We start from the raw sequence: 26,851 nt of genomic DNA on the forward strand, positions 1-26,851 counted from the left end.
TTGACGCTCGTTCCTGGCTCTCTGGTGCAAGTCCATGTCGTCATTCTCGGGTATCCCACCTCACTTTTGTGGCATGTTGAACTTATTTTGCCCACGGTGGCTAATTTACAGTGGCATTGCCCACTGGAATTTGCCATAATAATGAAGTAATATGACCTAGTGTTGCGATTTTCAATGTGGACTTTTTAACGCCTCGTCGGTCCTGATTCCAGCTCCCTTTGCCACTTATGCTGTTGACGTTTTACGTTCTGTACTCTTCGCCTCCAAGTACCAGTTTTTGTCTATTTTTGTCTGTGGAGACAAGACAATTAGTCTCACTCGACTTCACAACTCTTTGTATTTTTGGTCTTCTGGCCTTTTTTTTGCTTTCCACTGTCTACTGAGGATAACCCAAATTTGATGCTTCGCGAACAGGAAGTGACGACGTCGTACGTGGTCCTGTAAAGAGCACACTGCTCGGGACGTGCTACGCATTGGCATCGTGTCGTATTGTCTTTTGGTGCTTTTACAAGTCTCTACAACAGAGTTGACCGCCTGGAGAGTCAAGATTGTGGAGACGAAGTCTTTGTCAATCCGGCCCCGCTCATTCGTTCCTTCGCCCACTTGTGACGAGCACGGCATGTCAAAACGGGCAGGAGGAGCTGGTTTGCACGCCCAAAAGGGATGCTCTAAGGCAGGCTGCTGATCGGGAAAGACGCGATAGTCAGCTAATATATGAGGCAAGAGCATGAGCACGACAGAATTGCTCTCGCCGGTATCTCTGTCACGACAATCAAAATCGACATTCAACGGTGCACTTTCCGTCTCCCTGGCGTGTATACAGAGACACAGTGTCCGCAGAATCGAAGTCAACGCGGATGTGCTTCTCCTTTACCGTGGCATTTCATGCATAAAGACTGTCGCGTGAACAAAGGCCAGAACCAATTTAGCTTTAGCTGCAATTTGGTAGACACGTCTTTCTGAACCTAACCACCTCAGCCCTCCTTTTTTTCGAGCCGTTTCCCTCACAAGAACAAACGGTGAATAATTAGTTGCTCGCTGTCGTTTGCAGGGACAGTGGAGGAAAAGATGGGTGACAGGACAAACATATCAGAACAGTTGAAGGGACGTGATCCGAGCTCGCAAAGACGGCAGAATAAATTGCTTTTTGCCGACCTGTATGTTGTACAGAGTACCTCGTACACACGTGCAAACTTCTCGTCAGCCAAGCAGACAATCAGGAAGCCAAGTTGCTCTGTCATTGGGTGTTCGTCCCGCATATCTGGGAGCACTTGCAACTGACTTGCAGCTCCAAGACGAGCCGTCCTGCCGTCGTAAAAACTCTGCGCTGCGATTGTGAGGATCGTTGGCATGGTCACGCGGTGGAGACACACGAACGCCCACGCCGCCTTTTTGTGGAGGCGGTGGGCAAGGCATGCGGGCACGGGCATGGGACATGGGTTGAGGGGAAAAGGGGAGAAAACCTGGCCGTGCGACTGGAGACGATGATGCTATTGATTTTCTGTTTTCCCTCGACATCAAGCTCTCCTGCTCTGGTGATTCGCATTCTGTCTGGCATTCTTTCGAAGTCTTTGAGAAGCGGTGCAAGCAAAAGATGTCCAGGTTGTCGTGTGCCCCTCCAACCCTTATTTCACGCCCAGCATGCTTCGGGCCAAGTACTAGATGGGGGCGCCCGTCGGCAATGGACAAGGTGGCAGAAAAGAATGGCAGTTCACCAGCAACATCAAAAGACGGTCTGAACGAGTCATCGAGCTGCACAGTGCGTTAATTCGCCCTCCACATTCGCACGCGGCCCTGCGGCTTTGGGGAAAGAACGACCCACTTGGGCCTATGTCTAGAGCGCTCCGTAGAAATACGGGTAGGTACACACAGTCGGTAGTAAACATCGACAAATTATTGGTACCGCCCGGTACACCTACCGCGCCCGCCTGGAAACTGCAGCTAATAGCGAGCAAGATATTTGTCCACTCCCTGTGTGTGAGCATTTCGTCGGCCATTTTAGTGGTCTGGCGCCGCTTCCTGTTCCACATCACACGCCCATGCACGCCCTGTATCCTGTACGACGCACGCCCATCCCCCTCATGCCGTTTAAGTCAGGTCCTTGGCCTTTGCGGTGCATGTAAATACCTTGCCATGGTGCTTCCTTCCCGACTTGCAAACTAGCATCGGCAATTCTTGCTTTCTCGTTCGTCTTTCTCCTTTTCTTCTTCCCTGTTCTACCGTTGCATGTTGCTGCATCTACATCCTGTTGTCTCCCTTTCGAACCGTCAAACGAGTACTGAATCCCGCCCTCAGCACGCTTACACGCAGCAGCATCTCCCGTCCAGCATCTCCCGTCCAGCTGCTCACGCCTTAAGGTACGTCACGGAAAGCAACGGCACTTGCTTTGCGACGTCGTCGTTTTTGCAATTTTCTCCAATTGGCCTCACATTCGTGTTTCTTGTCTTCCGGTTGTGTACCTCTGCTCTTGTCCACACTTCTACAGCCTTTGACGATTCTACCGGGCCCAATCCGTCTTTCAATTCCTCTCCCATCGTCTCCAGCTGCCCGAGGTCACAGCTGCATCTGCCACTCGCCATTCTTTCACGGCCGTCTCCCCCAGTCTGCGTTTAGGCCGCCATCGTGGAACCACAAGATCATGTCTCCTGCTACCCATTGGGAACTACGATGCCAGAAAAACGCAGAAAGCCTCAAAACGAGACGGCGCAAAGGACGGGCTGGAGCGGTACGCAGCTTGCAATGGCAACAGATGCAGCAAAACGAGCTCCAATGACAACGAGACAGACGTCCTAAGAATGGCGAGAGTTCCTGGCCTTTGGCGTCTGTTCGGAAAGCAGACGCGCTGGCACATTAGCCTCGCCCCTTATTCGTTTTCCTCGGCCCCTTGATTTTGTCCTGTCATGGCTTTCCATCGGAATGTGCTTCCTATCTTCATCTCAATCCCCTCTGCCGTGTCCTTCCCCTTATCCTTTCAGGTCGCGATAAGGTTTTGGGTCCTTATCAGTACCTACCTCCGCTCTGACTCCCGTTATCTTCCATTTGGACTCTTGTCCGTTGCGGTCGTCACCTTGCTGCGGCTTGATACATGAGTTTCACATTTTTACATGTTGCAGCCCCAACAGGTCCCATCCATTGCATGCGTGCGTCGTTCTTTCTTCCCCTGCCTCTTATCCTCCTCGTTTGTTTTTCCCCTTCTGGCCGCTACTTTGACCCACATCCTGCACCGAGCAAACTTATCTGCCTGCATTCGGTTGTATCTTCGTGCGTTGCAATGCCTTAAGAGATTCTAGATCTGTTCCTTCCCCTTTCGCTGCCATTGTCTGTCGTCTATCGATTTATTCGCCTTTTGCTTCACCGTAACTTTATTTGCGGTGTTCGTTGGGCCTTATCGCTGCATGGCGTTCTCTCCCTTTTCATTGTTGCGTCACACTACATTCCACGCTTCCCTTTTCGCCAAGCCTTCCTTGCACATTTATCCCTGGTATCATCTGTGACTCCTGCCCACAATCCATTGCTGCTGGTATCTGCCGGTCTATCATTAACTTGCCAAGGCTTTGCACCTCAATCGCTTCAATAACTAACGAGACTTTCGCTTCAGTCTGTCCTTTTTTCCATTAAAAATCGTACCTAATCCTCAACAAACCACATACACATAGCCACAATGTCTGCCGCAACACAACAACCGGTCGTCCCCCCGCGCCCGATCAAGGCCCAAGACACACCAAAGATCCCGCCACGCCCCGCCCGCCGTGCTGTCGACCGCTCTCTCTCACCTAGCCGTGACCGGTTTGCTCCGTCGCCATTAGACAGCCTTCTTTCCAAGAGCCCCAGCCGGGCTACTTTCAACCTTGGCTCATCAAACCTGGCCTCCGATCCCATCGACCGGGCCGGCTCCGTCGACCTCCCAACTGTCGGTCAGGAGGGCATAGAATACGATGCTGTCGCAGAAGAGCTCAGCGCATCCAAGTCACAAGCTGGCAGCAGCCGCGCCGCCTCCCCGGAACACACTCGTACCGTGGGCGACGACGTGAAGCTGCACGCCCCCAAGCCGTCGCTGCCTGCCATTAGCGCTAAGCAGCGCGTGGCCACTGTCACCCGCACTGATAGCGAAAAAGCTGCCTCGTTCGGCATTGGCCAGGCCAGCAGCGGTGGCGACACCAAGAAGAAGGCCAGCACCGCCAGCCAAGACCTGTCGTCCAACGAAGACGGCCTCGAGGATGACGAACACGGCATCCCGGAGATCGGCCGTCAGGTCCCCATGTACCCAAACGCCGGCGATGTCCAGGCTCCTTCTCCGGGACCCGACGCCGTGGCTGATGGCGGTAAGCGGAACCACAGCCGCAAGAAGAGCGCGCGTGGTTTCGGTGACCTGCCCCCAGGCAGCTATGGCCTCCACGGCCACGGTGTTATCGCCTCCGACAAACTGGAGAAGGCTTACTATGGCAAGCATCCTGAGCTCATTGAGAAGGAGCACACCCCCCACGACTCCGATCGCACTCAGGATTACTCCATGACGAGCGCCGACCTGAACAAGATTGTGCGCGAGACGGCCAGCCGTGGCTCTGGAATTGGTACGTTGAACAGCACACAAATTGATAAGAGTTGCGACGTCGCATAGCCCGCACCCACATTTGCAGCTTGTCGCAGCTGGTATTGGCGCTAACATTTTACTGCAGCAACGCATGGCAGCGCCGGCACTCCCAGCGAACAAGTTGGTTGGCAGGCTATTGACGAGTCGGTTTCCCGCCCCGCCTCTGTTGCACTCAAGGGCAAGGCAAACAGTTTCGGCAGCCAATCCTCCGCTGCAGACAAGGGCGAAACCCCTGGAATCTCCTTTTCTGCCCCCAATGATGACAATAATGTCATCCACGTCGATGACCCCAACAACCATCGTAAGAGTGTAATGTTCAACGAAGACGAGGGGCCCGATTTCGATTACGAGGGCGAAGCACCTATTCTCGCGCCCGACGAGGTCGCTAAAGACCCATCCGGCTACGAGCACGAACCCGCCGTGGTTCCTGCATTTGAGCGCCGCCTCAGCTCGTTTGACGGTGAGGACGGCTCCAGCCGCCATTCTAGTCGCCCTGCCAGCATCTATCGCGTTTCGTCGATCCCCCAGGAGTCCGCCATTGCCGAAGAGAAGGCCGAAGACGAATACGAGCCACTGTTCCAGGACGGCGACAGCAAGACCGCCCGTGCCGCCTCTGTCTCCGCCAAATCGATTACCGAGGAAGGTGCTCCCCGTTTCCCCAGCCGCGACATTTGGGAAGACGCCCCGAGCAGTGCCCACCACACCGCCGAAGTGTCCACACCCGACATGCCAATTGAGCAGCACGAGGAGGGCTATGTTGCCCAACGCCCCTCGACCGACTCTCCACGGGAGGGTGAGACCCCTGCCCAGGCTTTCGCTCGGCAACAGGAGGAGCTCGCCGAGAAGGAGCTGCAGGGAGCCGACGCATTTGCCGAGAACCGCAAGCCCCGCGGGCCCGCGTCGTCCCCGTTGGCCAAAAAGGAGATTCTTGCCCCTGCGGGCAACACCCACGCGCCTTCCAGCAGCCCCGCCAGCGCCAGCAGCCTCCGTCGCCCACAACTCGGCCAGCGGTTCCCCAGCCGTGATGTTTGGGAGGATGTGCCCGAAAGTCTGCGGCTTCAGACTGTCGTCTCGAACCCCCAGGGCGAGGAGGCATCTTCTCCTCTCGAGGCATCAAAGCCCACCGTGCCCCAGAGACCGGCACGGAAGCTGACGGACTCGTCAGACAAAGCAGCACCAGTCGTACCGAGCCGGCCTAAGCCCAAGACTGCTTCGTCTGAAGAGGATGCTAGCAAGCCCGCGGTGTCCGACAAGCCCAAACCTGTTGTTCCCACCCGCCCGGTCCGCCACCAGCAGCCCAGTGCCGACCAGGAGCCCGAGTCTGTTCCCCGGTCTAAGCCGGCCGTCCCGGCTCGCCCTTTTGGTGGCAAGATTTCTCAACTGCAGGCCAACTTCATGTCAGACCTGAACAAGAAGCTTAAGATTGGCCCCCAGGCTCCTAAGAAAGATGACCCGGAGCCGACTGAGAATGCCCCTGAGGCTGAGAAAGCGCCGCTTGTGGATGCCCGCAAAGGTCGTGCCCGTGGGCCCCAGAGAAGCGCCCCGCGCGCCGCTGCTTCGACCACAGCCCCTGTCACTTCCTCCGCACCGACCCTGGCCTTTTCCACAACCACAACCCTCTACAGTATCGACCCCGAGGATGGTGGTCTGATCGTCACGTCTGGCAAGATTTCGTCATCAATTCCAGAGGCCGAGAAGGACGAACCTGCTGCAGTTGAGCCTGATGCGGTTGAGAAGAAAAAGGGGGAGGAGCCTGCCGCGAATGAGGAGGCAAAGGTTGAGACTGCCGAGCCAGCCGAGGCAGCTGAACCAGCTGAGCCAGCCGAGAAGACCCAGACGATTGCCTCTAACACGGCTGGCGAGCCCCTCGTCGAGGCCAAGGTTGAGGCATCGGGCGACTCAGTAGAACCCGCTGCTGCTGAGGAGCCAGTTGCTGCTGAGGAATAAGTTGGGGGCGGTGTCTGATTTATCGTGGCTCATTTTGTTTTCGATTCTCTACATGTTACGCACGTTTATATTTTCTTTTGGTCCCGTGGAGGCTTAACTAGAAAAAAAACACACATTAATTCATAAGACGGGGGATTTGCATAGCAGCGGAGCTGTTCCTGTGGCGAGTTGGGATTTTATTTCCTGCGGATTTTCAGGTATCATTTGTTCTTCACTTTTTTTTTGAAGGTTTCTTTTTCCTTTTTATATTTATAATTTTACACGCTGCATTGTTGGGCAGTCTGTTATTTTGTTTCCTATATTGAAACTGTCGTTTTTACCTTCTCAGTTCACTCCTTGTGATTGAGCAAATCTTGACTGTACGACCGCAGACACAACACATTTGCTAGACACTGGTAAACACTGCCACAGTCTTTATCTTAACCCACCCTTAAGAGTAGCATCAGTCATGGCTTGCGATCTGCTGGTATTGTACACACATATAAAAGCGCCAGTCTTTTCATGACAGGGTACAATTGAACATTGACAATTATATTTACTTAGTGTAGCAAGTTCAATTTGTAAAACAATCTTGTATTGGAATAAAATAACGTACTAATAACGGGGACAGAAAACGTCGTAAGCATCAAAATAAACAGAAAAAGAGAAACATAGAATCTGTTGAACAGGCCCGGCCAGCAGGGATTCCAATAGCCTCTTCTGTAATATCAGTCTGTAATGTCATAAATGTCATGAATGTCAAGAATTAATCAATCTGGTCTCCATCTTCGTCTCTCCGTATTTTGCATCCGCCCTGACAGCCGGTATTCACCGGAAGCGCCCGGCATCCGCCGAGGTCTTCTGTCGCTGCCACCTACCTTATCCGCCCACCACCGTCGGATGCTGCCGATGAGGGACGGCTTCAAAAATTCTGGTTCGCGGTGCTGGGGGTTCTGCCGCTGCCGCTGGACCGCCGAGCAGAGGCCCGGTTCACACGCCGACCATTGTTCTGCATAGCCGCAAACTGGCCCACTTCAAGCTCGGCCCGAGCTACTTGGGCCTTGGTGACAACAAAGCCGCACTGTGCGACGTTGCCGTTGGACATGAAGAGGGGCCAGACGTACGCAGCGACGTCGTTGATGCTGGCCAGGGGTGGAACAGGCAATGGCGCATTTCCATCGCCTTTGTCCGGAGTGTCCGGCAGCACACGCCACTCGTCAACCTCGAGTTCGTCGTCATCCAGGTCAATGAGTGCCTGAAAGACGTCACGCAGAGGTTGAATGTCGGTGCGCCACGTCTCAGCAGTCTCGGCACACCAGCGGCCGAGGGCGACGAAGAAGGTGTCGCTTGCCTCTTGCGAAAGAATACCACCGACAGCACCCCGGACACTGAGTGTCCGGCCGACGGCCTTGGCGCGGGCCGCCGCGTGGGTTTCTGCGTGGAATAGATTGTTCTGGGCCCCGTCCATGGTCGCGGGCTTGGCCTCAGCACGGAGAAGCACACGGCGCACAAAGTCGAGGTGCTCGTCATCATCGATGCGTTCGTGGAGCCAGTCGCTCAACTCACTGCCGTGCTCCAGAGTGTAAAAAGGCTGGAACAGTTCGGCAACGGCACTTTTGGCCAAGAAGCGCAGGACGGCAGCTGTGCGCATACGCTTGGCGTCAAGAGTGTTGGACGGCGGCAGCGGTATCTTGGTGTCTCCAAGAGCGCGCGTGAACGCCTTCCAGTCATCGCTGTCGCGGGCAAAGACGTGGGCAGGTAGGTCTGTGGCGAAACAATTGCTGACGAGGCGATGAGCTCCCTGGAAGATAGAATCCAATTTTGCCGAACTAATTCAAATAATTGTACGTTAGAGCGCTCGAGGGCGAAGAGTTGTGAGAGGTCAAGGGCATCGAGAGGATAGACTTACATGTCTTGCAGAGGCAGGTTGTGGACCGGGCGGGCATATCTGTTGAGCGTATCCAGCTGCCTCTTGAGCTCGCCCACTTTGGCATTGTGCTGCGTTTTCAGCGTTTCGACTTGGGCAGTCAGTTTGGCGAGTTGGGCTGATTGCTGGGACAACTTTCCTTCGAGAGATTTCTTGTCCCGCGTGAGTGTATCATTGGCCACAAGGAGGGCTTCGATCTTTTTCTTCTCTTCCGTAGCCTCGGACTTCAAGGTGGCATTCGATTCCGTGATGTTTTTGAGGTCACGGTCTTTGATGGCCGCTTTCTTTTGCAGCTCTTCCACACGGGATTGGAGCCTCCGAATGGTCGTCCCTTGGGACGCAATCTGAGACTGCATGCTGTCGTTTTCAGCTTTGACCTGGTGAACATGGTCCATGCTGGCACGCAGAGCCCCTTGGCAGTCCTTGTTGTCAGAGAGCACGGCCTAGACGTCCTTGAAGACATTGCGATTCTGCCAGAGAGTCTCCATGCTCTGCTGGAGTGTACTCAGTCTCTCACTGAGCTCGATGGTCTGCAGCGGCGGCGAAGGCGGCGATGTGCCGTTTGACGGTACATTGAGAAAGGCAAGAGTGCCGTTGAGGCCGTTTGGAGAGGCCATGCTGATACTTGTGTAAATGTTTGAAGTGAAAGAACAAGGAATGTGAATAGCGGTGGTTGGGTAAGGTATGACGGGCAAGCCAGGGTGTAGGTACTTGCAAGGTTGGGCTTGACGATGGATCTCATCAAACTGATGCTCGAGGATCATGCCGGGTTATATATCCTGGGTTCGCCATGCTTGCTCAAGTAATCGATGAGCGGGAATGCAATTACTCTGATGCCATGCGAGCTTCTGCGGCCCATACATCCGGCTGTCATGTCTCGTAGGCCTCGCCTCGTCCCTCATCATCTTGTAGATTTCTCCTCTTCCTGTTCCCGATCCTGATTCTGATCCTGTTCTGGTTTGCTAGCCTTTCATCCAGTGCTTCCTGCCGTCATCCTCCCCGATGTATCCGTTTGTATATTTTTCAGCCGCTGACAGCCTCGGGATTTGGTACGAGGCTGGCCTCAATTCATCTTGTGCACATCTTTCCGTTTCCATGATGATTGTTGTGACGCGGCTTCGGCCTTGCCCAGTGAAATCATAGATCACATCACCCCCTTTTGCTGCGGGGATTCCTCGATGCAGAAGATTGTGTTTGCCGTTGTCCGCCTTTTTGAGCCTCTTTGCTTCCTTTCACCTTATCAATTGTGTGCTCATAGGCAAAGCGAAGAGAGGGAAAATGGTCTGGCCCCCAACTTTCCAAGCTGCAACCTACAGCGTTGACGTGGCACCGTTCAGTGCTTGCTGTGGGCTGTCGGCCGACCCTTCTCCGCGCACCTGCGACAGGCCGTAAGTGCTTCAGACTCGGCTGGGCCAACCACAGGATGAGGCGACCCCGATCGCCAGAGAAAATAGGAAACACAAAATTCAAGGCGACGAGGCGACTAGGCAACAATCCTGCAAAGCGAACACGATCCTCGGACGCGACTACAGCACAAAACCGCGACGAGGTAGCAAAGAGCGGACATGGGCAGTTCGTGCAACAGTGAGGCTTATGCGGGGGAGCCTCTTGCGTACACGAGACGCTGTGAGCATCGAATAGGAGGCATTCGTTGGGCGCGAACGGACGAATGGCATGACTTGTACAGAAATGCGTCAGTGATCATGGATAACAACAACAAAAAACAACAATAAGCCGAAGCTACGGATTGACTCAACTGCATCGCAGGCAGCCATTACCACACGAAAGGTGCGGCAGAGAGGGACTGAGAGGTTAGAAGGCGAGAAGTGAGAGCCGGTAGTATTCCGGCTCGACGAGGTGGTCGACGACGATAAGAGGACGGACAAATAAGGATACTATTTTCGAGAGAAATCAAAGCCCCTTAATTGAGAAACCATGACGCATCACGTGTATTGCACGGTCTTATTGTTCTTTGTTTGGCTTGCCGACTATGGAAGGCGCGACTGGTACGAATGACCTGTCCCTTACATCTTGGAACCACACGGGGCACAATTTACAATTTTATGTGCTGTCTGAATGACAAGAATAAATGAAGTGAAAAATCAATTTCACCTCCGTCAACATCAGCATCGCATATGCATTCTTTCGCACAGCCCATCATCTCACCGACAGACGACTGCACGCGTGATGCCACCCAAATCTCGTTTAGCCGTATGCTGTACTTGAGTAGACTCTTAATCATGTTTATTTACGTCTCCTTTGTCTTCTCGTTTTGTTTTCGTTTTACAAAACTAACAAAACAATCCTCAGCAGATGGCCACTCATAGCACCAGCGTTGCCTTTGTCGGCTAAGACGCTTATCCGTTAGTTTATACGAGTTGGCCGCCTAGAGACATAGAGACTTACGGTACGGTTGATTAATAAGTATTAGATCGGGAATGAGGATGGCGAGTTGGAAGGCTACAGACCTGGATTTTACCTTATGTAATATACGCATGGTGGTGAGAGCAAGCTCGGTGAACGTCGACGCCACGAATGATAGACTGCGTAGGAGTGTGGGTTTTCAGTCTAGAGGGGTTTTCCCTACACTTAGAACCTACGATAGACTGGTATACCTTACGGTGATAGCCATATAGTAGTAGTAATATAATAATAATATTTCCTTATATTATTATACACGATATAAATGATCATTACTCTTCCCTCACCTCGAATTATTCTAGTCACTATTCAACGAACAAAAGACGAGGCCGATACAATAAAAATATAAATCACCATCCAACTCAGCTCCCAGCTCTTAAACCATCAAAACAACACAACTGAAGCTGTGAGCGCTACCAGCGCCATTCCTGCAAACGTGGCACGGTTGTTTGAGTTTGACGTTGTGCCGGACATGTGGATGAGCACTCCGTTGGATTGGGAAAGGTTGCGCTTGCTGGTAATCATACAAGCGTTGAAATCCGATGAGACATCATCCTCGTTCGTGCCGTTGAGCTGGCACCATTCCCAGCAAGTATTTACAACGTGCACGGGACTAGGGTGGCAGCAATCGACCATCCACGGGTCGGACGCGTTGGTGCCAGGGATGACGGCGTAGGTAAGGTTGTGCGGGATGGGTAGGTCGACGGGAACGAGGTTCGTCGGGCAGCTCGAAGTACTGGAGTTGGACATGGTCGTGGTGCTGTGTACTGCGTACAGAACAAGGCAAATTTGACTGGTCTTTTCAAACTATGGAGGTATTTAAAATAAAATAAAATAAAAAAGACGTGTAACATGCAGGATCTACCGCGGAACAGCGAAACAGCGAGCTGCGGTATAAAAACGTCCATAAAGTCCAAAAAGTCTAAAAATAAAAGAGGAAGGGACAAGGGGCGTTGGATACAGTGCCAACTATTTATCGGTACTATCCTGAGTTTGTTTGGTCAAGTGCAATCAGCCTCTGCTTGACTGGGGCACAGTTGTTTCTTGAATAATAGGAAATGTGACGGTCAGGGCCTGGACCACGGTGACCACAGTATTTATTATGCGCCCAGTATTATTTGTGCGACTTTTAATTAGACTTTTAATTAGGCTGATAGTATCAGGCCCCCTTTCTATGCTGTACCGAACATGGTGGACGCCTAACTGGAGAGTGCTTGCCGGTCGTATATCCGGGCCAGTAGACCAGACCGTCAAGTTGGCTGTCCACTCTGGTTGACTATGTCCAAAATCCATAGACGGCAAAATTTGACGATTTTCTGAAATGGGGGCCAAACCAGTGTATTTGTCGGGCATCTAGACATCGGATGTGTGATGATACACAACAAATCGAAAAGAAACCTGTTTGCATGGATATTGATAAGACTCTGCGGCGCATTCTGGGTAGGATAAAGATTTTTTATTTTTTTTTTTTTTTTTTTTTTTTTTTTTTTTTTTTTTTTTGTAAAAAGACTGCCAAACCAAGTGGAAGGCATATATACGCACGTCGTCAGAGATAAGCCGGATATTTTGGGCTCTACGTTGAGTTCCTACTTTTTGCGGCTTGTACACATCAAATTTTACAAATTATCATGGTAGTAGGTGCTCAAAGTCATGTGTGGCCCCCCGTTAACTGTGTATAATGTTCCTTGCGAGAAACTGCGCCCAACAAAACTAGATACCCTTGGATGCAACGAGCCATTCGATCTGTCAAACTATAATCTATAAAAGAGATGCCACCGGTCTTTACGGTTTTTGAATATCTGGTGTCGACAACCTCACAAACAATCCAACTTAGCTCGGCAGTGAGACCTCTTCACAAAAAGAAATTGCATTTTTATCCGTATCTGTCTCCATTCATTCTAAGATGCACTCCAAGACTCCATTCCAAGCCGTTCTGGCTCTTGTAGCTTCGGCTACTTGTGCACAAGTCAAATTCATCTGGCATCACGTTAAATTCCATGACCAGACGTCGCTGAGCGTATCAACTGGTACCCACCTCGTCGCCCACCTGTTTGAGCCTCACCACGGGCACGCCGCAGAGCCAAAGACTCGACTTCTCCGACCTTGGCCCACTCCAACCCGGAGTACTCTGGTGAACCCACTTGTAGTAAAACGTACAACAACGACGTTGCTGTTGTTGAGTGCACTGGCGTCAACTGGACGCCTCCGGCGGATGTTGATAAGGTAATCGAGAAAAGCTGCTATAGGACAAAATTGTTGTGGGATCTATCCACCTCTACCACTCGTGTGCCAGCTAATGCATCTATCGGGGCAGGCTGGTCGTTCGGCTGCAATGTCCTACACCATTAATACTAGCCAATAGACACTGCCCAAAACTTCCAAATGCACCAATGCGATTATGAGAATACATGGTGCCCCGATGATAGTCCGTTTGTCGTGTACTGTCCCAATAAGGTCAATCGCAACGGTAGCTACTACTGCGTTGCCGGCACTTGCCGGGCCAAGGGTGATGCCCTATTGGGACAAGAGCGGCTGTGCTGGCGGTCATACCGACGGGCGTACCATTATATCATATATCATGGGATCAATAACACGTGACCAACCGGGCCGTACATTTCGCATCCCCGGTATTGATCGGTGGTATACACCGGCGGTATCATGATAAGCGGTAGTAGGCAAAATACTCCAGGTGTATACGGGTTGGTAGCGCCGGCAAACAGTAAACAAGAACTCTTACCTGCGTCATACCAAGCAATAAATAATAACTGTGCACTGATACACGAATCTCTTTTCTCATTTTGCGAATGAGTTTTCTTCCATTACTGCATCGTCTAGACAAACTCTCAACACTCTCTGCCCTTCTAGATAATAAACATGTCATGAGACTCACGCAATAAAATACTTATTGAAAAACTAGTTTTTAATTGGTAGACCATTTATTGTGTTGATTTCTCATTACTCTTTAAAAGTCACAAGTGGCTTATAAGGGTGCTTAGGTTACTGGCAGTGGCCTTCAGTATACAGTGTAATTAATACATCGTATTACTTGCTATTTACAGTGTATGTCCCTCTCCCCTTACACATTTAATGTGTGGTTCACGACATTGCCCGGCATGCACGACAAGAACTTAAAAGGTAAAGACACCCGCCCGCCGCTGGCGGCGACGGTGTTGATGGCGTCGGCAGTAGTAATGACTTGCCCTGCGTCATAGGTCCACTGGTTGTTAAACGTCACGCACTGCTGCTATAAGGGCCGAGCCACGGGGTCCAGCTGTCGACGAGGCGGTACCGTTGAGTAATGTGACGGGGAAAACGGATGGGACAGGGAGTTCTTTATATGTAACAGGGATAGGAAGGTCTTTTCATGAGGTGTTGGGGTTGGCGAAGGACATGCGGAAGCGAGGACGGGCGTGTCATATAGCACTAGTTGGAGAGCTATGGATACGCCGGCCGAGAACGTAATGATGGTAAGGTCAGCCTTCATAGAACGCTACCGCCCGATGACGACGACGACGGCAGCAGTCGTTTTCCCAGTCCAGCCGCAGCTCACTGGGAAGACTTGATATAATAATCCCAAGATCTGACTATTCCAGACCACAATGCTGCAGCAAAGATGGAGAAAAGAATTTCCACGCCAAGAACGCGCCGACGCCGAAGAGGAAGCGCCTTTTGACATAGCGGTCTTTCAAAGCCAACTTGACGAGGGCTCTTTCGAAGGGCATGGCCAAGAACGGGACGCCGGCAGCAATGATCATCACCATCATAGGAAAGGAAAGGGCGTTGAAGATTGCGAACATGAGTTTCACGAGGAGCGGGGACAAAAGGCCATGATCCCGGACGTAGCCGCAGCAGCAGCTTTCCGAGGAACAACTCAAGCGACCACCATACGAGAGTCCGTACTTTCTGAGGCCCAGGAATATATTAAGGGTTCGCGGAGCGCGCGTATGGGCAAACTCTTCCGAAGTTGGAAAACACGCGGCCTAAAATGGCTACCACTTCGCGTCAACTGCGGCTGCCATTCCGCAAGCAGGAGCTACTGCCACTGGATGGCATTTTTATCGGACCGCGCGCTGAACCAGTTGCGGGTAATGGTTAGGACAGGAGGCTGCGAAAGCTATACATTAGATAGGTGTCAGTATTCGACTCTGAAATTGGAGCATGAACACAGGAGGTTGTTGAATTACGTCATCCTACTTTCTTTTCGTCAGACAAGTCGACAACTGAAAACAACCTAAATTAACACTCGGGAGAATTCTCGTGTAGAGGAGATGGCCGTTTTCTCGTTTTACTCAACAATATAGTCGGCTGAGTCTACGAACACAATAAAATGGAACGACTGAACATTAGAGGACGGCTTGTTTTCAAAACTGTAATAGTCAATGAAGTGCCACATAATCTAAACGGCTATTCGCATTGTAAACAGTTCGTCCCTTCTTCCAATGTGGTGGGACGACTCAATCAAGTCACAATATAGAAAATGCTGTATGTTAGTTCCGTATTCATAGGCAACCGTTCACGTGGCCGGTAGAGTGCCTTTGGAAGTTAGGCCGCCTAGACCGACAGCCGTGGTCCTTACTCCCCCCGCGGAGAGGGTGATGAGACTTTTGGTCGTATGATGCCCTGGTAACGTTGGTTTGCCAAAGAAAGGAGCGTGGACATGGTGGATGGATATTTACGGGTCGTTCAGTTGGATAAAAGCTGATAAGAGCCGAAGCAAGGGCCTCCATGCCGAGCTGGTGAGCTTCTGGATTCTCGGACAAGCCTGCCGTATGCCATCCAGTGAAATATGAGAAACAAATGAGGTGTGGCCAGATGGCATTTGTCGAGGATGGTTACTATTGACTATAAACGGCAATGAGGGAGAAAGTTTCCAGGGAGTGGGCACTAAACGGCAAAGGTAAGCCAGCGCAAGTGTTGCTTTGACCTACCAGTGTTGTCAATATTCGTAAATAAATTGTTGAATCACGAACTGCATACTTGAACTGCGAAAACCTACATGAATGTTCGGCTCGCCGGACAACTTCCTAAACTTTTATAAAGATGCATCCTTTATTCCATATTGTCTTCTATTATCCTCTGTTGTGGAGTTAGAATGGCCCCAAAAAAGCCGAATATATGAGCATAGCAAACAAATTCGACGAAAAGGAAGAAAAGGAAGAAAGGAAGAAAGGGAGGCGTTCGGCTCCCCGCGTTTCGGAGACTGGTCTTCTCCGATCAGGTTTATCCAAAGTACGGAAGAGCTGCACAGTAGTTCTGAGAGTGAGCGGCCGCCCCGTGCTAATCTGGAGCAAATATAACCCCATAGAGTAATATCTCAATGATGTGGGCAATACTTTGGCACCCATGGAAGAATACTGTGATCTTATATGAGGTGGATCCTACCCTATTTTAGCCGGGAAACGTACACATGAGCGGGGGGCGACAGAAGAGGAAATACTGAGGATGAAAGACGGCCAAGAATGGACAAACGAGAAGATCAAGGCGATCATGCGGAGGAGGGCAGGACAATACGGGGAAACTATATAAACTGCCGAATGGCACCGCTTGGCGCCTTGTCTTGTCCTGCCTTCTTGTCGTATCGTTTTCGTGGTCCATCAACACCTTGCAATTCGTTCAAAAATAACCAAACACCTAACCAACATGGTCGCCCTCACATACTTGGCACTTGCTGCCACGGCCGTCTCGGCCGCCTTGGCTGCCCCCACGGCTGAGGCCGACGCGCCTGACTTTGTCATCGGCCCCTCTGAGGCGGCTCTGGAGGCCCGTCAGGACTACAACCAGAACTACAAGACGGGAGGCAACGTCAACTTCCAGCCCAGCAACAACGGCTACTCGGTGTCCTTTTCTGGTGCCGGTGATTTCGTCGTCGGCAAGGGCTGGAAGACGGGAACCACCCGGTTAGTTGTTCTTTGTTTTTCTCTTTTCCTGGACTGTCCTCGCGTCCCTTGTACTAACACCTCTTTAGGAACATCACGTTTGACGGCTCCACCTCCCACTCCGGTGGCACTGTCCTCGTCTCCGTCTACGGCTGGTCCCGCAACCCGCTCGTCGAGTACTACATTACCGAGTACGCGTCCGACGGCAAGGGCTCCGCCCAGGGCAGCAAGGTCGGCACCGTCGAGAGCGACGGGTCGACATACGATGTTTGGAAGCACACACAGGTCAACCAGCCGTCGATTGCGGGCACGACGACCTTCACGCAGTACATTTCCCAGCGGCGCACCTCGCGGCCCGGCAGCGGTACGATTACGACCAAGAACCACTTTGATGCGTGGGCGTCGCTGGGTCTCAAGCTGGGCTCCATGGACTACCAGGTGCTGGCGACGGAGGGTTGGGGCAACGCTGGTGGCAACAGCAAGTACACGCTGAGCACGTAAAACCTCCCAATCTCAACGAGCGAAGCGAAGGGTGACGAGAAAAAAAAAAAACGAAAAAAAAAAAATCCGTGTGGCAGAGTTGGCTTGGTGATGTGCACATATTGTATATCTTCGTTTCACGCTCTCGTAGTGTCAGAAATATTCAACTATTTCTTTTGGTCTAGATCCATATATATTATCAAAGCACTCCCCATCCTAGTTTTTCGACCTGGCATACTTGACCAGACCGTCGAGCCAGCGTTGGTGGCCATTGAGCATGGGGTTCGGCTGGGCCTCGGCCAGCTGGGCGGCCGGCTTGCCAATCTGCGTCTCCTGCGTCAGAATCCGCGTCAACGGCTTGTCCTTGGTCGACCACGGCGCATCCTCCACGATCCACGCGTGGTACACCTCGATCGCCGAGTCCGCATCGCCGTCGTTCCGGGCGTGCCAAGCCAGGCGGCCGGGCGTGGTGGCCGTCGGTGGCACGCACTCAGCGAGCTCCATGTCGAGCGGAGGAAAGCCAAACGTGGCAAAGCTGAAGTGGCTGCCGACAGCCGCAGGCGTGAACAGAGAGCCGCATGCGGGCGGGGTGATTTGGCCGATGTTGTCGTAGTACGCCTCCCAATGGGCGCTGTCGGCCAAATAAGGCCATACCTGAGTTGCCGTCAGACCAACGGCGAACACCTCGTTGGAGACGTAGTTGTCCGTGGCGCCGGGGAGGAACTTGGTGGGCCAAAGGACGGCGGAGGCGGTGGGGGTGGCCATAGTAGGGTTGCGTCCACTTGTGAGCGGAACGAAGGAGTGGTGATGGATGGGAGAATAGAGAGTAGATAGTAAATGAGATGCGAGTAGACAATATATAATATCAGGGACGTAATGCGAAGACGTGGAAGCCGAATTGGGACGCAGCACAACCCGTTGTCGTCCGCGGTATAAATGCAGCACCCCTTTTTGTATAAAGGGACATGTCGGAAAATCCATTGCCCCAATGGCCCTAAGAGCGGTGACGACAAATCGTGTTGCTGACAAATTGGGGTATAAAGGTACGAGAGCTTAAACGGTTGGTCGATTGTATTTGCTCGGGAATATGTCGGGCCTCCTTGAACTGTTTTACGTCTGTTCACTTTACGTACTTTTTAATCGCGAAGTCCACAATTAATTTTCATTTCATGCTCATCCTAAGTTTGATAAATCCTGACGTGTCTGTGTCCCAGAAAGCGTCCCGTTGAGCACGTCGCCAGCCTCGGCTTTCAATACGACGCAAGCTTGGGAATGGCATGCTTAAAAACGTTCTTTGGATCGTACTTATTCTTCAACGCCACCAGCCGGTCGTGCTGCGACCCATAGATCTTCTTGTTGTCCGAGTCGTCGTCACCGCCCAGCGACACATACGTGCTCTCCAGGACGTTGTCTGGACCGGCTGCGCGCAGGTCCCGGACGAAGGCCTTGGCCCACTCGGCCGCCTTCTGTTCGTCGGCCGCGTCCTTGGCCACCGCAATGACCTCGAGCATTGCGTGGTCCTCGCGGGCGCCAAAAACGGAGGCCTCGTTGGCGGGCGGTGTGCGCAGCGCATGAATGGAAATGGCGCTGTCGGACGTCGGCAGGCTGGCGTTGTACTTGGCGAACACGGCGGCCATCGCGGGCGTGTACTTTTTAAAGTTCAGTGGGAACACGCGGCCATAGACGCCGTACGTCAGGTTCTTCTCGTTGTTCTCGATGAACTGATAAACCGATGTCGGCGCCGCCTGCTTGACAATGGGGGGCTTGCCAAGCGAGCCCGCGACCTTGTCGACCCACTGGTTCGCGGCGTCATGGTCTTCGCCAATCCATGTCACGCCGAGCGCAAAGACGTGGCCGACGCCCGGGAAGGACACGCCAAAGGGCTGCAGGTACAGCTCGGCAGGCAGCTCGCCCGACTCGCGCCAGCCCTGGTAGGCAGCCGAGAATGCTGTCCAGGCACCCGGCAGGTCGCTCGGGTCGGACACCACCATGCCGGCCACAATCTCCTTGAGGGGGAATGCCTTGGCCGTCGTCTCGACAATCACACCAAAGATGCCGCCGCCACCACGCAGGCCCGTAAGCAGTTCGTCGTCGCCCTGCAGCTCGACCAGCTCGCCGGCGGGATTGACCAGCCGGACACTCAGGATCTGGTCGACGCCGGGGCCGTGCTTGGGCGCGAAGGGACCGTAGCCGCCCAGCGTGGCCCAGCCCGCGTAGCCGACACTTCCAACGGTGCCAACAGGCGTGGCGAGTCCAAACTTCCCCAGCTCTCTGGACACATCACGTAGGAGGGCGCCGCCACCAACCTTGACTGTCTTCGACGCCTCGTCGACCACGACCGAGTTGAGGTCACGCAAATCAATTGTCAGCACGCCATGGACCTGGGTCCGCCCTGCCGTGTCGTGGCCGCCGACCCGCACGACAAAGTCGACATCGTTGTCGACACAGAAGCGGATGAGTGCCTGGACGTCCGCGGCGGACTGGGGCCGCGCAATGGCAAAGGGCTGGGTGGCCGGCTTCGAGATGAAGGAGGCCTTGGTAGCAGCAAAGTCGGGCGAGTCAGGCATGTAGTATTTAATGGCAGGGTATTGCGCAAGGTAGTCGCCGAGAGTGGCCGCGGTGGAGGCATTGCCGGGAGCCATTTTTGTATGGGGAGTATTAGTAATCTTGGGGAGTGCTATCGGGAGGATCTTAGGAAGGTGCGATCGTGATATTTGTTGACCAAGGTTCAAAGTAATTATTTACAAAGTCCAAACGGCAAGAGGCGGCGACGAGAAGATATAGAGACTCGCACCTGCCTAATGAGCGCGACAGCAATACGCGGAATGACGCCAAGTCCTAACACTCTCATTTCCAAATACTGAATTGCATGCATCGGCCACCAATGTCTGGCTCATTGACGTGGAATCAGGAATCACGCGAATACTACTTCGAGGAGGGAAGAACTTTGCGTAATACGGGACAATTACATGTCAAATGGAGTGAGCAATGGCTTGGGTCAGCACTAACAGTCAGCCTTGTCATCTTCTCCACTCGAAACAACGACTGCAAGACAAGAGTGCATGATTCCAAAGCCACAAACCATCCTCACGTTCGTCGCATTAACTACCAAAAGTCTTTCTTGAAGTTTTGGTAGAAATGGCGTCGTGGGCGTTGTCCGAGTTTAAAACTCAGTTCCGGGCCGGCCGTCAAGATAACGGGAGTATGTCTCGGTCCACCAGGTTTGCTTGCTAGTGGGTTGGCAGAACGACAGTCATTGCCGGCTAACAAGACTAAAAAAAGCCGGTGTAGCTTTTGCCAGGGCCGCCGACACTTCGGGGCCGCCAGTCGCTGTGATCATTTCATTGTTGCGATACATCTCCAGGGGGAGGGTTGCTTTTCTTACAATAACAGTCATCTCTGACACAGTCTGACGCAAGAACCGCGGAACCTTTCTTATAGGAGGGAGCGTAGCACGGCCGGAGACGATGGCCAATGTCAACGGCGCCAGGTAAAGATGCCCCGTCCCCAGTGAGTGTGATGTTGTCGAACCTTGAAACAGCGGCTTGTATTTTTGCTAATCGACGCGAATTGCAGCCGGCTTCATGGATGATGTTGTGGCTCAGCAAATTGCCAGCCAGGTCAGGCAGGCTATCCTTTTCATTTACATGCGTGGTCAGCAAGACAACAGTACGGTGAGCCTCAACAACGTCCATAGAAGTAACCATGCACCCACTGGTGGCTTCGACCCTTCTTCTGTCGAGAGAGTTACGTGAGACTCTTGCGTACTCGGCTCACTGGAGGCACATATATGCCTCTCATCGTCTGCACGTGTGCAAATGTGAGATAAGATGGTGTGCACTTGTCATCGTTCCATTCAGAGACAATATGGACCATGAAAGAATGTCAGACGACAAAAGGCAACAGCTGTTTAGTTTCAATATGTATGTATAGATGGTCAATTTCTTAAACTAATCTTCATTTTGTTTCGTATAAGTTGTCTATTCAAAAGAATAATTGTCAATACAAATCATGATTTCATTATCAAAAATGTATCCTTTCACAAGAAATGGCATAGGAGTGACATTAAACAGGGTAAAAATGCCATGGCGACTCCACAAAGACTCGCGATTGCCAGTCTTTAACGGGCCGCGGTCGTCATGTTTCTGAGACAGCATTCGGAGAAGCGAACTGAGTGGTGTGGATCACCGTGCATATCGTCGTACAGCAAACCCGTCCTGCACCTTTGCTGACTGACACGTCTGTGGCACTACAGTTCTATTGCGGGGGAAGAAAGACAGACAGCAGTCACCGTCTGCATCGGAGCTGTTGTGCGACCGGTTCCTTCTCTGGCCATGTTAAAGGACAAGGGAACACAAGAGACAGAAGTTGTCCCAGGGTGTAGATGAGGGACGGAAAGGACAGCGAAAATGCATCCTCGGCACGGAAACGTCGTCCCTCGGGACCCCGCAGGAGCACAAACACATACACAAAAAGCACAGATGCCGCAGAGATGCCCATTCCAGGTTGACACGTGTAGCTGGGATTGGAGTTGGCAGGTTGGTGGCACACGTTTCTCCAGGTGGCACAACATAGCAACATGTGGTATAGGAAGGGGACACGAGAAACGACATATGGAGCAAGAAGCACGAAGCAGGAGGCAGCAAGCGTCAAGTGCAAAAATGGAACTGCAAAGTGCAGAGACCAACCCGGAAAACAACGTCTTGGAGCGCTATCTAAAAATTAATGCCCGCCAGCACAAAAATGTGTTATTGCATGCGCGTCAAGAAGAAGAGGCAGGGCCTGTGAGGAGAAAGAAAAGATCAAGCAACGTATAAAAACGAAAAACAAGGCAGAAACCCATACAGATGAACACGTAAAAATCAAGAAACATACAAATGCGGCAAAAGATAACAACAGATTGCCAACCCAAAAGCCAAATATGTCCAGCGACGCCCGGAATTTCCCCTCTTGTTGAAGATCAAAGGTCGTTCAGGCACCCGAGGGGCAAGATAAAGTCGTGTGCAGCGTTTGTGGGGGAGCAAAACGTCTCTGCAGCCGGCGTTTGTCGCCCTCGGTCGTATGGTATGCAGACTGGCCGTATTAATGTGGCGGGGCTGTACTGTTTATAATTTGAGGCATGCAATAGCGGAATAGATGGTGCTCGTAACGTGCCGGAAGAAAAAAAAGAATTTTCTTTTATGAAGTCTATTGTTTGTTGAACGCCTGGTACCCGAGTGTCGTGTCGTCTAAGTTACCCGGTAGTGCGGTCGAGGCGTTGATTTTCAAGTGTTTTTTTTTGTATCGCCTTTCATATTTCTCAAAATAAATGCGAAAAAGGACAAAATGATTTGAGCGAAAGAGGGAATGTCGAGGCAAGTCGCAAAAAAATCGTGGATAAGTAAGAGAGCACTTCGGTGGCTACTCCGCCTCCTCGAGCAGAGTGATCACAGGTACATCGCCGAGCTTCTCGCGGCCCTTGAGGAAGGAGATCTCCAGAATGAACATGTAGCCGACGAGCTCACCGCCGAGTTTCCGGACAAGTTCACCGGCAGCGGCAGCCGATCCGCCTAGAAAGAGGCGCGTTAGCGGAGAACAGGCACCCAAAAAAGCATGTGATCGAGGGGTTGGGATCAGAAATGCGCCCAGAGGCGCAAAACAGCGCAACAACGAGCGCAACCGCGAGCGCACAGTGATCAATTGCGCAAAACAGTAGCAACTTACCCGTCGCAATGATGTCGTCAACAACAAGGACCTTCTGGCCGGGCTTGATGGCATCCTCCTGGATCTGGAAGTAATCGGTGCCGTACTCCTTCTCGTAGCTGGCCGTCACGCATGAGCCCGGCAGCTTGCCCTGTTTGCGCACCGGCGCAAAGCCGGCGCCAAGACGCAGGGCCAGGCCAGGGCCGAACAGGAAGCCACGGGCATCAAGACCGACGACGACGTCAACCCAGGGGGTGTTGGGGGCGGCGGTAACAGCGGGTGAAAAGTGCAGGGCTTGGAGTTCAAGCGCGCGGAGGAGACTGGCATGGACAGCAGGGTCGAGGAAGATGGGCATGATATCGATGAAGACGATGCCCTTGATCGGGAAATCGACGAAGCGCCGGAGGGCATCATAGAGGCCTATCTTTGTACTGGCGAGTTCGGTGGTGGCGGCGGCGGCGGCGGCGGACTGTCCTCCCGAGGCATTTTGGGCAACGGAGACGGTGGTGGCAGCGGGTCTGGAGGCGTCTGGACTTGTTTCCTGACTCTGGGCAGTCTGAGGGACCTGGGAGGTCATGATGGGGAAGAGAAAGGGGAAAAAAAAAGAAGAGACGAGAGAGAAAGAGGCGGGGAGGGGAAGCGGAAAGAAAAAGGGAGAGGACGCGATCGAAAGGGCGGTATCAGCGAGGAGGAGGGGTGAAGTCGAGAGAGGAAGGGGGACGAAGAGTGTGTGAGAGGTTGAACACGAAAGATGCAGTGCACGGAGGGGTGCAGGATGGGAAATCAAACGCTGTACTGCGCAGGACGTAAGGTGGTGCACAGGTGCTGGTCGACGAGGGTGCAATCTATGCGAGGAAGCGGATGGGGAGGAACGAAAGAAAAAAAGAAAGAAAAAATCGTTGGCTGCAGCACAGCTAGGCTGTAATGGAGGGGCGTGCCGTAAGTGGGAGCCGTCGAGGCCGTGTAAAGGAAAATAGTGAACGCTAAGGAGAAAAAAAAAAAAAAAAAACGCAGCTCGGCACTAAGAATAAAAAAGATAAAGAGATAAAAGATAAAAACAGGACATAAATTAATGAGAAGCATTAGGGCCGAAATAAAACAGTTGGTAAACGGAACCTCGAAGAAAACGGCCTATGAAATTCAACGCAAGGGCAGCAATGTAGCGAGAGACATGGCCTTGTATTGGCCCTTTACCTCGTTAACCATGAGCGGTAATCAGACTTGCTGCCTTGCATCAAGGAAGCAGGAAACGACGTGCTGGAGCCACTGAGACAGCATATGGATAAGAAGGCGACGCCGACGCGGAAGAAGGATGGCGGTGCAGCCTTCCGACGACCTTCGAGTCGCCGCGATGCAGAGAAGTGGCCAGTTGCAGTGGCAGTCGACGCAGTGGAATAACAACAAGAGGATAAACAAGGAAGCATGGTCGGTGCAGGTGTGGAGAGGGTGGTGTGGGATGAAACCGCAAAAACGGCGCTGGAGATATCACGAAGTGGGATGGAGGAGGAAACGTGGGATGGGATGACTACAATGCCGCTTTTTGGCCTGGCACACCCCACGGCAAGACCACGAAAGAAGCGTCCTCCATCTTCTCCTATCAGGCTACAAACTCGAAAGGTGCGCCGTTTGCGCTTTCTGTTCTGATTCCCCGGTCTTGCCATCACAGCCGTGTTTGCACGTTTGCCCCTTCCTGTTTTCGATCCAGACTCGTCAAAAATCCACCCACTCCATCCCCTGAAGCATGACAATAGTCCGTCCTCCCGACCATTCCTCTCGTCTCTCGTCTCGAATGTGGTCGTGACCCACCAGGAAACACAGAGTGAAGCGGTTTTTCTTTCGCTGTCTCTTTCGTGGACAGGCGGTTGCAGATGTCGAGCGAAACGACTGCTCGGCGCGGTGGTGCCTGGGCGTGCAACTGTCGCTCATTGGTGGTGCTGCAAATGGCTTTTCTGCGGGCAACCCACCATCACTCCTTCCCCGACGAGTCAATTTACAAGCCCCCAATGCGGCAACGACGCCCGCAATACACCAAACAGGAAAGTGAGATGGAGATGGAGCGGTGAGGCTGCCTCTGTTAAGTTTTCTTTCTTCTACCCCTATCTTTGCATCTTTTGCTGTCGAAACTTGGCTCACCAATTCCCTCAGTTTTGGCGGCTTCGGCATTCGTTTTGCGTTCCTTTTCACGTTCCTTGTTGCGTCCGTCCCAATCGCCCAGAAGACGCCGGTTTCAACGCCTCTAAACATGCCCTGCCAAACGCCGTCTTTTGCGGCCCGCACTCCGCCTACACCAAATCCGTTTCTTCCATAATCTGCAATGAAGTGACCTTTTTCACGCACAGCGGTTGACTCACGTCTTTTACGCAGCTCGTGTCGCCCCTGTCGTAAGTGCCACGCTCATACCGCCTCGAGATTCACTCATGTTGAGCGCCGACATTCGAATACTCACGCCTTCAGCCCACACGACGCGTGTTGCTGACATGCCTAAATTGTACCCATTGCCAGTCCTACAAAGGACGCATTCCGGATGGTGTCAAGTAGGCTAACAGCCTCGGACACAGCGACACGCCCTGGGCACTGAAACCGGCAACCAGGAACATACAGCAATGGACAGTCAACACTGTCCGGTTTTGCATTGCAGGGGATAAAAGGCAGGTCCGAAACACAACTGTGAACAAAAGTAACGGAAGAAAGACGACAACACAGAATAGGAAAACCGTCTTACCACATGTGGCCGTCTTAACAACCCACCTCCGCTGCAATGCAGCCACATCGTCCTATTTCACCCCGTTAAAAGTTTTCTGTTCGCAAACGCGCGGCGCACGGGTATGCCTTTTTTGCGTGTCTGTGACTCCAAGCCGAACAGATCCTTCGCTTGCATACGAACAACGGCTCTAGATTTCAGTTGGTAAGATACTAGCACCGACAAAGGGTTGAGGCAGTTCCTCGTTGCCTCGCTGCCTGGCTTCCCGTGCCGTCCCTGCTTGCCCTGGCCTGTACCTGAATGGTAGCGGTTAACTGCCCCACGTATGCAGCTAAGGATACTGGCTCAAGGAACATGTGGTTCAATGGACAAAGCTGGGCCAGGCCGAGCCAGAAAATACAACGCGGCGCTGATCACATCATTATCACCTCGATCGCTGCTTTCACCGTCTCTTTGTACAGAAGTACGTCCTTCCAGGCTCCACCAAGCCAGACCTCCAAGTACCACCCGCCCCACCTACGACCGAATAGATATGCACAATGTACAACATACTTGGGCAGCTGCTCTGTACGCCGCCCGTTGAGAGCATAGATAACATTGACCTCCGGAACTAAACTTTCCCTGGCCTGTCACTACTTTGTATTCAGCTGTGCCACGGTCTGGTTTCTCCCCTACTGCCGTCATCCACCAGTGTGCGTGGGAGGGAACCACAAGCACATTGCTATAAACAACACAATCGAATATGAGTTCCACATTATGAACACCATATCACATTGTACAAGTATACGTCACTCACGTACAGCGGGCCGTCACTGGCTCACATCATTTCGAACCTGGTCCGGCCAGAACATAGAAGCGACTACCATCGTTTCTGGTGTGCTCCCCGCCCTCGATGCCAAAGGCCATGGCATGCACTCTTCCCGGGATTACTTGGCTTTTGTCTGACGTGAAACAAGGCAAAAGATTTTGAGCCTCGCCTTTTTTCTTGAACCGAGAGATAACTGCATTTTTCACTGCCACCGCTTGTCTTTCTCTCGCCACTGGCCAGGTGATGAACAAAATCACATATCGCTTTGTGATGGCCTTTTATGGTGTTTACGAGGTACTTTGCGTTCATTTTTCAAGTCCTTGTGTGGCACACTCCTGCAGTTCTTTTGCCTCACTTCTTCTCCTCGTTTCACGGCATAATCTGGTTGTTTTGACAACTGTCTTACTGATGTGCATTGATACTGAATACTTCTGTCCTT

The 26,851-nt window shown here is 52.4% G+C and overlaps 7 protein-coding genes across 7 annotated transcripts; 2 read left to right on the plus strand and 5 right to left on the minus strand.

Annotated features, from left to right (window-relative positions):
- Positions 1-3,661: 3,661 nt before the first annotated feature.
- On the plus strand, positions 3,662-6,538 carry SPBR_06565 (uncharacterized protein; the record flags this gene model as incomplete). The annotated part of the gene is made up of 2 exons (XM_040764821.1): positions 3,662-4,571; positions 4,677-6,538. 2 exons carry the CDS (start codon positions 3,662-3,664, stop codon positions 6,536-6,538), a joined length of 2,772 nt encoding a protein of 923 aa, XP_040617448.1.
- Positions 6,539-7,439: 901 nt separating this feature from the next.
- On the minus strand, positions 7,440-9,061 carry SPBR_07084 (uncharacterized protein; the record flags this gene model as incomplete). The annotated part of the gene is made up of 3 exons (XM_040765338.1): positions 7,440-8,250; positions 8,427-8,856; positions 8,962-9,061. The coding sequence occupies 3 exons, from the start codon at positions 9,059-9,061 to the stop codon at positions 7,440-7,442; spliced, it is 1,341 nt and encodes a 446-aa protein (XP_040617449.1).
- Positions 9,062-11,249: 2,188 nt separating this feature from the next.
- Positions 11,250-11,615, minus strand: SPBR_07997 (uncharacterized protein; the record flags this gene model as incomplete). Its single annotated transcript, XM_040766248.1, has 1 exon — positions 11,250-11,615. One exon carries the CDS (start codon positions 11,613-11,615, stop codon positions 11,250-11,252), a length of 366 nt encoding a protein of 121 aa, XP_040617450.1.
- Positions 11,616-16,505: 4,890 nt separating this feature from the next.
- Positions 16,506-17,242, plus strand: SPBR_07805 (endo-1,4-beta-xylanase; the record flags this gene model as incomplete). Its single annotated transcript, XM_040766059.1, has 2 exons — positions 16,506-16,762; positions 16,831-17,242. The coding sequence occupies 2 exons, from the start codon at positions 16,506-16,508 to the stop codon at positions 17,240-17,242; spliced, it is 669 nt and encodes a 222-aa protein (XP_040617451.1).
- Positions 17,243-17,437: 195 nt separating this feature from the next.
- SPBR_07911 (uncharacterized protein) lies at positions 17,438-17,986 on the minus strand (the record flags this gene model as incomplete). The annotated part of the gene is made up of 1 exon (XM_040766165.1): positions 17,438-17,986. One exon carries the CDS (start codon positions 17,984-17,986, stop codon positions 17,438-17,440), a length of 549 nt encoding a protein of 182 aa, XP_040617452.1.
- Positions 17,987-18,471: 485 nt separating this feature from the next.
- Positions 18,472-19,863, minus strand: SPBR_07257 (uncharacterized protein; the record flags this gene model as incomplete). Its single annotated transcript, XM_040765511.1, has 1 exon — positions 18,472-19,863. One exon carries the CDS (start codon positions 19,861-19,863, stop codon positions 18,472-18,474), a length of 1,392 nt encoding a protein of 463 aa, XP_040617453.1.
- Positions 19,864-22,621: 2,758 nt separating this feature from the next.
- SPBR_07718 (adenine phosphoribosyltransferase) lies at positions 22,622-23,480 on the minus strand (the record flags this gene model as incomplete). Its single annotated transcript, XM_040765972.1, has 2 exons — positions 22,622-22,770; positions 22,925-23,480. The coding sequence occupies 2 exons, from the start codon at positions 23,478-23,480 to the stop codon at positions 22,622-22,624; spliced, it is 705 nt and encodes a 234-aa protein (XP_040617454.1).
- Positions 23,481-26,851: the final 3,371 nt, after the last annotated feature.

Source organism: Sporothrix brasiliensis, assembly GCF_000820605.1.
Source record: "Sporothrix brasiliensis 5110 chromosome Unknown Cont20, whole genome shotgun sequence".
NCBI lineage: Eukaryota > Fungi > Ascomycota > Sordariomycetes > Ophiostomatales > Ophiostomataceae > Sporothrix > Sporothrix brasiliensis.